This window comes from Anguilla rostrata, chromosome 9 (assembly GCF_018555375.3).
Source record: "Anguilla rostrata isolate EN2019 chromosome 9, ASM1855537v3, whole genome shotgun sequence".
NCBI classification, from domain to species: Eukaryota; Metazoa; Chordata; class Actinopteri; order Anguilliformes; family Anguillidae; genus Anguilla; species Anguilla rostrata.
In genome coordinates, this window is record NC_057941.1 from 52227021 (window position 1) to 52241547 (window position 14527).

The window sequence follows — 14527 nt, forward strand, 5'->3', positions numbered from 1 at the left end:
CATCATTATATAGTTAAATATATTGTATGTTTATTTAAAATGTATAGCATTTACATTTGTAAAAATAGTATCTTTATTAAAATGCTAAAATGTTAAACAGTTCAGTGCAGTGTAACTAAAATTAAAAACTAAACAAAGAGATTATTTACAGAGGAAATAAACGCATATCTGTAACACTATATGCATGAAGGCTTATTAATGACTCAATAACTGCTTATATAGATTGTAATAAATGGTTACTAACCATTTATATGGGATTTATTACAGGCAGCACTCTTTTCATACACCATTAGTCCTATGTTAAGGGGTTGTCAGTGGTAACATCCATATCTTGGCCAAAGACCAAGGTCAGTGGCAGTAATCTCCACACGCCCTGCTTCCCGAGGAAACTCTGATGTCACTTCCTGTTGCCAACATTCCTGTTGTCGCAGGGCTGCTGTATCGTGACGCAGGCGTCCTGGGTTTTGATGGATGTGTATTTCACGGGGGGAGGAGGGGGCTTGAAGGGGGGCGGCATGTCCGTCCTGCCAGAAGGACAGACAGACAGACGGACGGAGGGACAGAGGGAGGCATGGAGACGGATGTTTTTTTTTTTTTTACACAACGTTTTTCTGGTCACAGATTATCTATATCTGTAAGGCGGTCGGTCGATATGAAGCCACACATGATCTGGGTGAAATTTATTTAACTTTAATTTGGCATACTTTAACTCTTTTAAACACCAGTAGTGCTGTAGACTACTTAGAATTCAGAAAGGAACCTCTATTGTCAACAATATTCAGAAAATAAACTGGCGTGTGATTGTACATTGCGGTTTAGTAACATGTTTTGTTGACATTTCTCAGGAATATGCAGGTGTGGACTCAGTTTTTGACTGCTTAGGGGTGCATATCTGGTGTTCAGTAATGTGCATCTGGAGTTCAGCTGTGTGCATCCAGTGTTGAGTAATGTGCATCTGGAGTTCAGCTGTGTGCATCCAGTGTTGAGTAATGTGCACGCACCGTTGAGTTGTGTGTGACTGGTGTTGAGTAACGTGTATCTGGTGAGTAGTGTGTAGCTGGCTTTTAACAGTGCACTGATGTTGACAGATGTTGGATGGACAGACAGACAGACAGGTAGAAGGACAGACAGGTAGATGGACAGACAGACAGACAGGTAGATGGACAGACACACATACAGGTAGAAGGACAGACAGATGGACAGACAGGTAGACTCACCTGCGCTGGACCACGTTTCTCCCGTACAGGAACAGAATCACTAAGAGCAGGAGGAGGATGGGCACCACTATGAACACCACATACCGTCCACTGCCTCTGGCTCCTGGAGACACAGTCAATCAATCAGTCAGTCAATCTGAATTTATATGTAGTGCCATTTACACACAGTGGTTCCCAGACACCCTGGTACCTACAGTAGAATCCAGATCATATTTTAAGAACAACATGATTCAGATTAAAAGGTCCTTTGAAAGGTTTTAAAAGGTAACTTTGCTGGTCTTTAGACTGAAGATTGAAACAGTTTCTTCATCCTGTGTGAATTTGTATTCAAACTCATCTGATTTAGACGAGACATTCAGAGGAAAGCATACTGCACTGCGTAATATTTCAAAAATCTAATATTTTTTTTACACAACAATCCATAACAACATTAACTATATGGATATTGTTGTAGAGAATGTATTTAAATATCTGTGCAGCCGCATATGAACTCTGCATGTCGTACCTGTCTGGCTCACCCCTAGGTCGGAGGTGACGTTGCGGCTGCTGTTTGAAAGGCGGGTCGTGGCGGTAACGCTGGCTCCGTAACTCGCGGTGGCTGTGGGCTGTCCCGGGCTCGAGGCATTTTCGGTGCCGTTATTTTCGAACGGAGGCAGCGTAGCGTTTAAAGGACCAGCGTGACCGGTGCTGAAGAGACGAGCAGCGCCGGTGGTGACATCGCGCTGCGGCGCGCTGGGGCTAGCGGTCCGCGCCGGCGATGATGCGGAAGGGACGCTGCTGGCCAAGCTTTCTTCCGTTGCCGTGGATACGGCAGTGCTCCAGCGGGTGACGCCATGGCTGTTCCCACTGGTTGCGGTGGAGGTGGGAGGGGCCGTGCTTGGCGTGAGGTCTCCAGAATCTGCCATGAAATGAACGCATGGCCTGACTCTCAAAGAAGTATCTTTTAATTAATAAAAGGATTCGGGTGTCAACCTAAGCACTGTACAGTGTCAACACCTAATTGGTGGCATTTAATTAATTATTGCTCTCGATATGTAAATATGAACATATATTATCTAATAAATAAACATGTATGTTGGCATGAACATTAAATCATTAAATTCACGTCTTTAAACGTCCACCAGGTGTCGCCAGAACCACACTGGAATTCAAAGATGTTTCCGTGACAACAGCGAGGACAACAGAAAACTTTTGCGGTACAAGACAGGAAGTGACTGTCTGGTTAAAACCACTGTCTGTTTAAATGTTCTCTAGTGGCCCATTTACCCAGAAAATGCATGCTGTGTGAGAGAGAGAAGGATAAGAGCAACAGATGTGCACACCAGCAGTGTCAAAGTGGGGGATTTTTACACCACAGCGTTCACAGAAACGTGGCAGAGCTGACGTCTGAAATTCCAGTCAATAAGGCCTCTGACGTGAACTCGCATCTTTGGGAGAAAGCGTTTTATCTGAGCAGGAAGGGGGATTCGGGCCATAGTAACTGGTGACGAATGTACACAGGCTGACAACTCTTTGGTATGAGTACACTGAAAGAAAATAATTTTGCAAGCACTTTTATTATTGACAAAGAATGGAGAAAAAAAGTTTCGATAAACCAGGCTGAATTATGAATCCACCAGAGTAATTATCTGGTGATCACTGTTGGCAATGTAGGCATCGTTTTGATATTCTGACATTTTGACAAATTTGCAGACACTCTTTTAACATGAGGGACATGCATAACCAAGCTTGCTTTCTGAAGCTTACAACTGACTTCAGCAGCCAGAGATTATCGATGCAGCTCAGGTTTTGGGAGCTCAAAAAGCAATTAATCACCTGGGAATCGAACCAGCAACCTCTGAGTTCCAAGCCCAGTTTCCAGACCATTAAGACAAGAGCGTAACTCCAACATTCGATCTAGCGTGTCTTGCACACCAACTCGGAGGCACACAGAACAACACCAAACCCCCACCCCCCCTCGCCTTCCACAGGTCCGCACTGCCAACACGCACCTCTCCGCACGGTTATGTTGAACTCCGTCTGGCGCTGGAGACCTGTGGCGTTGACCGCAACGGTCAACACGTACACCCCGGCCTGCTCGCGGCTCACTGGCCAGAGATGCAGAGAACCGGACGTGGAAACCGTCACGTCGCCCTGTTAGCAATGACAAACAGTCTGCGTTTGCATAGCGGCTACCATCCAACACAGCTAGCAAGAGCACAGCATGACAACCAATCTGCGTTAGCATAGCGGCTACCATCCAACACAGCTAGCAAGAGCACAGCATGACAACCAATCTGCGTTAGCATAGCGGCTACCATCCAACACAGCTAGCAAGAGCACAGCATGACAACCAAACTGCATTAGCATAGCGGCTACCATCCAACACAGCTAGCAAGAGCACAGCATGACAACCAATCTGCGTTAGCATAGCGGCTACCATCCAACACAGCTAGCAAGAGCACAGCATGACAACCATCTGCGTTAGCATAGCGGCTACCATCCAACACAGCTAGCAAGAGCACAGCATGACAACCAATCTGCGTTAGCATAGCGGCTACCATCCAACACAGCTAGCAAGAGCACAGCATGACAACCATCTGCGTTAGCATAGCGGCTACCATCCAACACAGCTAGCAAGAGCACAGCATGACAACCAATCTGCGTTACCATAGCGGCTACCATCCAACACAGCTAGCAAGAGCACAGCATGACAACTAAGCTAATGTGTGCCGTGCATTCTGGTACAAAATGGCTGCCATGCATCACCCAGGTGGGGGCTGTACATCAGTGGATTTCCACACAATCTCTCTGAAGCACATTGAGATCATGAAAAGGACTGTATAAACCAATCAATTATTATTATTATTATTATCATGAATGTAACTTCTTTAGGTATCTCTAACACATGACCAGTGGACACTGTCTACATGGATACTAGATCCAAAGATGTAAGCTTAGATTTAGGGAATCGTTGAGATTGTGTTGTGTGAGCACAGGACATGGTAACAGCTTTACCTTTCTCCAGGTGTACTGGGAATTCTGGGATGCATTGGCTGCACAGGTAACTGTGACATTCTGGCCAGCAGTAACCTCAACACTGCGGGGGGTGTCGCATTCAATTTCATCAAGATCTTGTTTTGGGGAAAAAAAGCACATTTAACAGAAAACATATGAAAAGTTATGTGTCATACGGTCAGCTAACTGGGTGGTCTGTTGTACTTACAGGTGACAGTAACTTAGTTATTTGTGTCACGCTCACAGTTGACTGTAACTTGGTTTGTGTCACACTCTCAGTTGACTGTAACTTAAGGTCTGTGTCACACTCACAGTTGACTGTAACTTAAGGTCTGTGTCACACTCACAGTTGACTGTAACTTAAGGTCTGTGTCACACTCACAGTTGACTGTAACTTGGGGTCTGTGTCACACTCACAGTTGACTGTAACTTGGGGTCTGTGTCATACTCACAGTGGACTGTAACGTTGACGGTGGCGCTGTAGTGAGGAGAGGACAGGTCAGAGGGCTGACAGATGTACAGGTTGCTGTCGTCTCTCGTCACGTTGGGCAGCGTGAATCTTCCATCCTCGCTTTTTAAGATGGAGGATTTATTCTGAAAGGGAGAAGACACCAGCTTTAAATGACACAGTGTTGTTTCTACACCATCAAAGTTGAATGTTGCACTTTATATTACTTCATATGCAACAGACCCGTGCTGTCAGGGGCCTAGAAGATTAAAATGGGAGGATGTGGAGGAAGAGGAGGATACAGTGAAAGATGAAGAGGGCTGACCTGGGAGGGCCAGAGGAAGTAAGAGCTGGCAGGAGGGGTACTGGTGCAGAGGATGGTCACATCGTCCCCCTCTCTCACAACCCGATTTGGCCACACCACCCTGGCAGAGACCGGCGCATCTGTCCCGGGACAGTTAGAAAACATACCAATCACACACATGCATTTACACTCGTGCATTTACACATTTACACACATGCATTTACACACATTTACACACATTTACTCACATGCATTTACACACATTTACACGCATGCATTTAAATGTGCATTTACACATGCATTTACACACATTTACACACATGCATTTACACACATGCATTTACACACATTTACTCACATGCATTTACACACATTTACACATATGCATTTACACACATTTACTCACATGCATTTACACACATTTACACATGCATTTACACACATTTAAATGAGATGAAGGGAGGTCAGTAAATGAAGAGGGACCTGGGAGGGCCAATAGAGGCTGCGGAGGGTCTTGCAGATGCACATCGTCCCCCAACCCTTGGCCCCCCCTCAAACCACACATATGTCCACATTTAACACACATGCATTTACCACATTATTCACACACATTACATGCTTTACACACATTTACTCACTGCATTACCACATTTACACACTGCATTTTACACACATTTACCCATCATAAAGTGCATTTACACACATTTGCACGCATGCATTTAAATGTGCATTTACACACATTTACGTTCTCTGGACAGACGCTGAGCCCGGCGGGGAACTCAAGCTCTGAGCACATTGGACAGACGCTGAGACTCGTACCTGTGACCGTCAGGCTGGTCTTAGCTTTGACCGTCCCCTGGGGGAAGGTGGTGAGCTCGCAAACGTAAACCCCGCTGTCCCACACGCTCACTTCCTGGAGCTCCAGGACGGACCCCTTCAGCGCCTTCCCGGACATCTCCACACTCACGGAGACGTTTGTCCAGTAGAGGTATGGCGGTCCGTACGTGGGGTTGCAGATGGCGATCTTCACTTCCGCGCGTCCCTCCATCTTCTTCCACTCGATCTGCAGGATGCTGAGGTTGTGCTTTTCCTGCAGGCAGGGCAGGTTGACCCGCTGGCCCACGGTCGCGTTGATCGAATACGAGCGATCCAACATCCCAAAATGACCTGACAGGAATACCGAAAAACCTGAACACGGTCGACAAGGCCACGGACGTTTTTTAATCATTACAGTACATCACAGGCATTTAGCAGACGCTCTTATCCAGAGCGACTTACACAACTTTTTGCATTTACATTGCATCCATTTATACAGCTGAATATATACTGAAGGTTAAGTATCTTGCTCAAGGGTACAACGGCAGTGCCTTACCTAGGAATCGAACCTGCGACCTTTAGGTTACAAGCCGAAGTCCTTACCCATTATACTACACTGCCACCAGAATGGCAGGCGCACATAAAGACACAAGGAACGTCTACCCTGACCACCATCGTATTTTCAAACAGGGAAATTAAAGTTCTCTCTCCATCTCTCTCTTTCTTGCTGAATCTGAGGTAAAAAAAAATAAAAAGCAAACACAATCCTGTAGTTCACCAGGACCAGGGCTGGGGACACCTGTCCTAACCACACGTTACTATTTTAACAATTAGCGATTTGCATGATTAGTCTGTCTGTGTCTGTCTGCCTCCTTCCTCCGCCCTCATTTACTGCCGATGTCAGGTTTGAACTGTAGTCCCCCACCAGAACCAGGCTTTCATGTAAACCAAGGATAAGGTCAAATGAATTTAAGTACGGGTTTGACTGCCATATCACACAGTCTCCCCCCCTCTCCCTGCCAGAAGTGCAAAATGCAGGCTCAGAAAGTAAAAGCGCTCCCCGGTATTGTGGTCCAAACAGCTGGATTTTCTGACTGGCGCAAGTCTTCAGCCAGGAGGCAGAACTAATCGGTGTGTAATCAGCTTTTTTTGGGAGTTCTTGGGTTTTTGAAGAAAAACATGGCGGGTCTTTTACTTTCTGACCCCTGAACTTTCCACCTCTGCTCCCTACATACCTATATATACATATATATGAGAAATGGCAACAAGAAAAATAAATATATATATATATGTATTTCACGCAGAACTCATCCGCTGACGTACATGCATATTTTAAGACATGAGGAGGAAACACTGTCAGTCTCGGCCAGCGCTGTGCATCCTCGGAGCGGGTATTGGCGGCTGAACGCGCGAGCCTGGGCGCTCCCCCACTTAGCGGGTGACCTACCTTGGGTGAAGGCGGTGAACAGCAGGAGGCCGATGGCGGTAACGCTCCCGTCCGAAGCCATGTCTGGGGCCGACTCCTCTCCCCCGGGTGGGCCACGAAAGATTGAGACAGAGACACAGAGAGAGAGAGAGAGAGAGAGAGCGAGGGAGACAGCGAGAGTGTCTGCCACAGGAAGTCACTGTTTCGTTTCTCTGCAGCTAGAAAAGGAGAGAAAAAAAACCGCAGCGAGCAGAGCTTCACCTGCTGAGAGTCACCCGCACGCTGGCTTTGGCTGTTTCCAGGCAACGCATCGTTGTTTCCCGCCTTGAGCGGGCCAATGGGGTCGGGCCTGACTGCGGTGACGGCTCTTCAGCGACCAGGTGTGCGTCGCTCGTTCCCTCTGATCGTTTTTTACCTTTTTCTCGTTAAAAAAAAAGGACAAATCTCCTGTGAATAAAGTGGAGGTAAAGCGATCATTTCCATCAGAGCTATTTGCTATCGAGTTGCGTATTTTTATTATTTGGAAATAAAGATAAACTAATGAATGTAGGAAAACTTATCCAGACATATCCTGTACTGCAGCATTGGTTTCTGAGCGGAAGGTGGTTTCTTTTTTTCCCCACCAATTGCCCCTGGCTCAGTTAGCCTAGCTGCGGTATGACTACTTCTCTTGTTGATTCGACTACAGTAAGATGAAAAAAGGGACATGCGAACAGCCTTTTGCTGTCATTCGACATCTTCATGAAATGTAGTTAAAATGTAAGAGTACATAAAGGAGAGGACTTGGAGCGGAGACGCCCAAATCAGACCCTGGTGACCAGCGGTGCTGCTGCTGTTCCTCCTCCTCCTCTAACGTGGGGACTGATTTACACCTGGGGCACCAGGTGAGTGGGACGGTGGGACCTCTGACCAACCAGCGACCGTCAGGCAAAAACGAAAACCAGCGGTGCTACTGTCCCTGTGGGCCTGAGCCCTGGATTACGGAGTTTTAGCTGGATAACTGCGCTGAGTAAAACCCGGAGCACTCCCAAATCTGGAACATGGACTGAAGTGGAATGAGCCGTTCAGGGTTTTACTCAGCGCAGTTATCCGGCTAACTCAGTAATCCTGCTTTCTGAAATGCCCCCCCCCCCCCAGGTTTGAGTGTCCCTGTCCTACGAGCCATGATCGAATGTCACTTCTGTGTCAGACATCCATTACCTGCAACTGGGGGTGGGTGGTTCCTCCCCTTCTGCCACAATGCTTATCCAACACCGCCCCCTGGTGGTGGGTTGAGTGCCCTACATCAGCCACTGGTCGTATTTTGAGGCAGACTGAAGAGTCATCTCTTTAACCCATTAATGCCCAGATTTCTGCCAGAGATTTCTTACATATAATCATTTGCACACCCTTCCATATGAACATGTTTTGTTTTTTCTTTTTTTCCATTTTTAATTGTATTTTTCAAGTAATGATGATTGTTTTTAAAGCATGTATTGTCTTCCAGACAATATTCACAGATGGAAAAAGAGTGGTAGAGACCTCGGCAACTTTAGCTGCCCGTGGGCTTGAATGGGTTAAGTTATTTCAAATTAAATTAATGTCTAAAACATTTAAGATACAGCCTTCATCGCTTGAATGGTGTCTGGTGACAAGCTTTACACAGAAACCCAAAACATCGCCATAGTTCTACAAGTAGCCAATAGTCATTCAGAAAGTTACAGCCAATCAATGCTTCTGTTTTCACAGACCATTTAAAAAGAACTTTTTTTTTTCAACTTCACACTTTCAACATGAGTGTATTTCACTTTTACACTGATTTGAAAGATGATGAATGACCTCTGATCATGTGATTCAGCTTTCATGTGCACACCATCTGAATTCTCAAAAAATCCACAGACCAGTGGCAACCAGTTTTCCTGGAGACCTACCATCCTGCAGGTTTTCACTCCAACCCTAATTTGGCACAAATGATTCTACTAATTAGCAGCTGAACAAGACCTCCAGCTGTTGAGTGAGGTGTGCTTTGTTAGGGTTGTAGTGAAACCCTACTGGAGGGTAGATCTGCAGGAACAGGGTTGGTTACCACAGCCATGGACAAAGCAGGCCATTCACTACATTAGTAGGTCCAAGCACACAGGGCAGAGGACTGTAGAAGCCAGAGCCACTTTGGACAGGAATATGACACAGCAGTGTTTTTACACTAAACTGTAGTTTAGTGCAGTGACTTTACTTTAAAGGCACACTAAAAAAAAAACAAAACCAGAACAGAATAAAAAACTTATAATCAAAGACATCTTTGAGGACAAACATTTGTTCATTTCTTAATTTTTATTAAAATATCTCTGTACCACAATGCTGCAGAGGGAACATGTTTTAAACACAGAAAGCTTTAAAATCATCTTCCTAAATGTGCTGCCAAATGAAAGATAAAATTTAAAAGAAATCATTTAAAACATACATCATAAAATAATTTCATACAGCCCCAACTGAACGAAGTTTGAAACGTCGCAGTGAATATGCCACAGATAGGGGGCGCTCTTTGCTTTAGTGGTCAGTGCAAACCACACTCCTGAACTCCGGGGTGCACAGGTCCAGTTCTGGGGGGGGGGGGGGGGCAGTGTGTGGGTGCCACTTCTTGTTCTGACCAATAATTCTGGCTGAAATTTCTAGAGCCGTTTACACAGTGTTCACACCCATACTGGACTAAAGTACAACTGCTTTCACCAAGAATGGCACATGTGCAGCTGTAGCTGTGGTTTGTGATTTACTCACAAATATCAGTTAAAATTTAAATATAATAGTTCGGCTGATTAAATGCAGTGATGAGAAGAAAAAGTGGCACTCTCTTTCTAGTTCTATTGTCTTAAATATTAGGAAATGATTACCTAACTTTTTGACATCACCGCATTTAAACTGGTCCCCGTGGAATGAAAGGAGGACCACTTACTTCGTCTCATCACTGCAGTTAAGGGCAGCGAGTCTGGGACAACATCCCGGAACGGATCTGACCTGGTGTTGCACCACGTTTGATTTAAACTACGGGGCCAGAAAGACAGAGGACCAAGAGCATGTGTGTGGCCAGGAGGAGAGTGCCCTCCGACCCGGAAGTGACCCGTGGGGTCGTCCCCCCGCGCAAGGCTTGGCCGTCTTTCGCGGAGGAAACACGCAGCTGGAGGGTGGCGTTGGCGGCGTCGTCGTACGGGCCAGGTGGCTTCCACCGCGGCTGGCACAGGTACGTTCCAGCGTCGTCCTTGGTCACCTTCGGCAACCTGAACTCACCGTCCGCGCCCAGCGAGAGGGACTGCTTCTGGAATGGAGCGAGATCACACACGGTCATGGTGCGTGTGTGAGAGTGTGTGTGTGTGGTTGTGGTGTGCGTGTGTACGTGTGTGCGTGTGTGTGTGCGTGTGTGTGTGTGCGTGTGCACGTGTGTGCGTGTGCGTGTGCGTGCGTGCGTGTGTGTGTATGAGTGCAATACACTGAAGTGTCGTGTTTGTTTTACATACAAGAGCCAAAAGCTAACTGCATATATCTGCGCAGAGCACGCCTTCTTTTCTCCACGGTTCAGACAGATTTGGTTTGGTTTTTATGGGGGCGTGGTCAATACATGATCGGTGGTGAGGTGTGTGTGTTGGGGGGATGGGGGGGGTCTCACTCTGGGTGTCCAGACAGTGTACTCGTCTGCAGGTGGGGTGCTGGCACAGAGGATGGACACGTCTTCTCCCTCTCTCACTTCCTCATTTTGTGATATCACAAAGGACAACTGGACTGGATGGATGGAGAAAACGTGCCTTGTTGACATGCAAGCGAGTAGCAGCGCACAGTCATATAGCACACACCCCCAGTCACAGATTGTAGAGGCGACATAGCTCAGGAGGTAAGAGCGGTTGTCTGGCAGTCGGAGGGTTGCCGGTTCGATCCCCCGCCCTGGGCGTGTCAAAGTGTCCCCTGAGCAAGACACCTAACCCCTAATTGCTCCCAACGAGCTGACTGGTACCTTGCATGGCAGCCTTTCACGTGGTGTGTGTGAGTGTGTGTGTGAATGGCTGAATGAGAGGCATCAGTTGTAAAGCACTTTGGATAAAAGCGCTATATAAATGCAGTCCATTTACCATTTAGAGGAAAGTAGCGTAAAGAGGCGAAGTTTACATCAGAGTAAGAAACGGGCGGTGGAAGGGACATCGACAGGTAGGCTATAACATAAACGCGCGAAACAGACCTTCACACCGAACTGTTGTATCCTCGCTTTTCTCTTGGCTGACCTCGTTCCAAGCTGTGCACGAATACTTAGCGTCGTGAGCGGGTCTTCCGGGAACCGTTAGCGTTTTTTTAAACGCCCCCTCAGGTATATCGCCGCCGTTGAGAGTCCACTTAACCTTTGACTCCGCGCTGTCGCAGGTGAGAGTGACCGCGTCCTCGCTGCAGGTGTACGTCACATAAGGCCTGGACACGCGCTCTAGAAAAACGAAAAAAATAAAATAAAGTACATTCTGAAATAAAGCGTAGAAGACAAGAAGTAGAACAGTGGCAGACCGTAGAGGACAAGCGGTTGATATGGCTCTCATGCAGCACAGCACCGCAGCTTCCGAAGCCACTGCGCACAGCCTAATTATTATTTAGCGATATTAATGGTTACATAGTTCATGTAAGGTTTGTCACAACGTTGCAGCAACATTGTGGGTTAGCTGAGATGACGGCTGCTTGTGGGGAAAGCTGGCACTCCTGCTCTGAGCCACGTGACCCTCTAAGGTGTGAGGTCACAAGTACGTGATCAGAATGCTATCAACTGAACGTTCTCACGCTGATGTCACAATCGCTGCTGGTGACTGAAAGCAGTGGAGTTCTAGAACACTGACTTGGGATGTTTTTTGATGAAAATTTTTTTTTTTTAAACAACATTCCAAAGAACCTACTCTTCAGGGTTACTAAACATGGGGACCAGAACCCTGTTGATCTCTCTTTGTTGGCCTTTGCTTACCGATCACACACAGATTTTGCCTTGCTTGTCCGCATCGCTTTCCATCAGTGTCATGGAGCTCGCCTATGTACACTCCTGAACTGGACACCTGTAGATCCGCAAGCTTTAGAGATCCGTCCTCTGTCACATCCAAATCTTTGCCAACAGAGACAGTTTGCTTTTTCTTCCTGAAAATTTCGCCTGAATTAAACTTCCAGGACAAGCTGTTCTCTCCACCACAGTCCTTGCGTTGGAGGGGAATCGTCACGGAATCCCCCACAGCCTTGTACAAGCAGGGGACCCCGTTACCTGGCAACAATGGAAAACAAAGAGGGGGGGAAAAAAACGCTCAAGTATTTGGACAATGTGCATCAAATTCACCCACTTACAAATTGTCCGTTTTTTTTTTTTGTAATCTTTTTTTACATTTTTGAGAAATAGAAAATTCCAGAAGGGCGGGCTTGAGAGAAAGGGGGTCTGCCTGGGGGGGGGTCTGCCTGGGAGGGGGTCCGCCCAACACAGGATGCGACAGTCCAGGTGTCAGCAATCCATTGGACCTGAACAACGCGGAGTATTGGCCCTGTGGCACCTCTGAGGGTTCTGCTCAGTTCACTTCCACTTCCTTTTCCATTTCAGGAAATGACCAAAACCAACTTAAACTCAGTTCATCAACTGAAGTTAACACCCGCAGGCATTCGAGCGGCCCAAATAGAAATGAAACTCCTGACGCAACATTGTCACTCTTAAAATATCTCCACTTCTTTTACACAAAATGGCGAGTGAACTTGACATAGTAACATTGCATCAACTTATATTTACTTTTTGCAGATGATCCTAATATCACAAATAAGATTCATAGCCCCATAACCTACAGGCACAGGCAACTGATGATTGTGAGAGTTTCAGCAAACTGTACATTTTAATAGTGAAACTCATTTTAAATGTGCTCTCCGGTTGACATTTTGAGGAATTGTTGTGGCTGTCTTATCATCATTCAGTTGCTTCCTGCTGCAGAGACAATGTAAAATCTAACTGCAAAAGCTCAGATAAATTTCATCTATGCGTTTAGCTGACGCTCTTATACTGACTGACCTATATTGACAGTTGCAGCTACATCTCCTTCCTGTGCCTTGACTTGAAAACTTTGCAGATTCTGCACAGTTGCTTTTGCACAGTAACAGAAAAAGAAAAGGTCATACGAGTTCAATAGAGATCAAGTGAACTCCGTAAGAATAAAATGCACTCTCTCCAAAGTTATTCATCACCGTATATATTTACTGTGCGAAGGCGCTATACTAAATACATTTGATATTTTGAGTTCAGCAGTACATCGATGAACTTAAGGTTCACAGCCAATTATTTGCAGTGATTAACTTCACACCAAATTCACATCGAATGTTAATCTTGTGATTAAAATGTACAGTAAAGTGTGCAGTAAAATATTCTGTGTTAAATTAAACTGCGAGAGTCTGTTTTTCATCTCTCTCGGGCAGAAATACTGTTAAATAAACCCTGAGCATTCTGCAGTGCTGGCGTCGTTACTTTAAAAAGACAATGCCAATAATTTAAATATGTTCACGCTCCCTTTGAAAAGTCACAATTGAATCAGCAGCAAATTAAACATATTCATACATTCAACCAAAAAATAAAAAAATAAAAAATAAATTAATAATAATCCAGAGGAAAGTGAATTTGGGTTGATGGAGCCAAACTCATCAGCAAACTTGAGTTGTGTTATTCTCCTTGCTTATTTTTGTAGTCTGTAAGGTGGAATTCACACCGAATTTGACATGCTCAGCGTCACCAATCCTAAATAAGGTCCTAACTGTGGGTAAAACAGGCTTGAGTGGCGGAGAACTCCCACAAAAAACAAAACAAGAATTAAAAAAAAAAAAAAAAAAAAAAACCCCCCAAGCCAAGGACCAGAAGGTGACTCACCTTGGGCGAGAACAACTGGGAGCAGGAGAACCACAGCCGCCATCTTCATCAAAGTCCCCATCTTTGAGTTTGAGTATCTGCGGGGGTGTGCAGGGCGGTTGTGCATATAGTGCAGTGCACTGACACCCCCCCCCCACCCCACCACCCCACCCCAAACCTGCTCCACCTCTTCGCTATATATAATGGAAAGCAGGTCTAGAAACCACAATCGCACACGAACCCGTAAGAAACGCTTCTGCTTTTCTGCGATCGTCTCTCTCTCATTTCGCGCTGTGACGCAGAACGCTGCTTCCTTCTCCTCTTCCCTCAACATGCGAAGGACGCTGGCACGCGCTCACCCTGACGGATAATTCACCTGCTGGTTACCTTTCGTAACCAGGCAAGTTACGCCGTGCTCTTGTGTGAGAGCCAACGCAGCAGCCGGCCTACATACAGCAGACCT

The 14527-nt window shown here is 46.1% G+C and overlaps 2 protein-coding genes across 3 annotated transcripts; both read right to left on the reverse strand.

Moving 5' to 3' along the window:
• si:ch1073-15f19.2 (nectin-3) lies at positions 1 to 7479 on the reverse strand. Of its 2 annotated transcripts, none has more exons than XM_064352833.1 (9): positions 7230 to 7479; positions 5786 to 6154; positions 4988 to 5106; positions 4667 to 4808; positions 4215 to 4330; positions 3209 to 3350; positions 1723 to 2115; positions 1218 to 1320; positions 1 to 524 (listed from the first exon to the last, which is right to left on the reverse strand). In XM_064352833.1, the coding sequence occupies exons 1-9, from the start codon at positions 7288 to 7290 to the stop codon at positions 398 to 400; spliced, it is 1572 nt and encodes a 523-aa protein (XP_064208903.1). In that variant the 5' UTR covers positions 7291 to 7479; the 3' UTR covers positions 1 to 397. The 2 variants fall into 2 exon arrangements, with proteins under 2 accessions (XP_064208903.1, XP_064208904.1); XM_064352834.1 differs by having other exon boundaries at positions 3 to 524; positions 5786 to 6133; positions 7230 to 7477.
• Positions 7480 to 9495: 2016 nt separating this feature from the next.
• Positions 9496 to 14231, reverse strand: LOC135264137 (uncharacterized). The gene is made up of 5 exons (XM_064352835.1): positions 14086 to 14231; positions 12169 to 12456; positions 11410 to 11646; positions 10846 to 10958; positions 9496 to 10497 (listed from the first exon to the last, which is right to left on the reverse strand). Exons 1-5 carry the CDS (start codon positions 14189 to 14191, stop codon positions 10222 to 10224), a joined length of 1020 nt encoding a protein of 339 aa, XP_064208905.1. The 5' UTR covers positions 14192 to 14231; the 3' UTR covers positions 9496 to 10221.
• Between the last annotated feature and the right edge of the window lie 296 nt (positions 14232 to 14527).

Coding starts and splice junctions, on each gene's coding strand:
- si:ch1073-15f19.2 (XM_064352833.1), bottom strand. CDS start 7,290: ATGGCTTCGGACGGGAGCGTTACCGCCATCGGCCTCCTGCTGTTCACC. Junction 6,155..7,229: donor GTTCACCGCCTTCACCCAAG/GTAGGTCACCCG, acceptor GACCGTGTTCAG/GTTTTTCGGTATTCCTGTCA. Junction 2,116..3,208: donor CAACATAACCGTGCGGAGAG/GTGCGTGTTGGC, acceptor ATTTCATGGCAG/ATTCTGGAGACCTCACGCCA.
- LOC135264137 (XM_064352835.1), bottom strand. CDS start 14,191: ATGCACAACCGCCCTGCACACCCCCGCAGATACTCAAACTCAAAGATG. Junction 12,457..14,085: donor CCCAGTTGTTCTCGCCCAAG/GTGAGTCACCTT, acceptor CATTGTTGCCAG/GTAACGGGGTCCCCTGCTTG. Junction 11,647..12,168: donor GCAAAATCTGTGTGTGATCG/GTAAGCAAAGGC, acceptor TCGTTTTTCTAG/AGCGCGTGTCCAGGCCTTAT.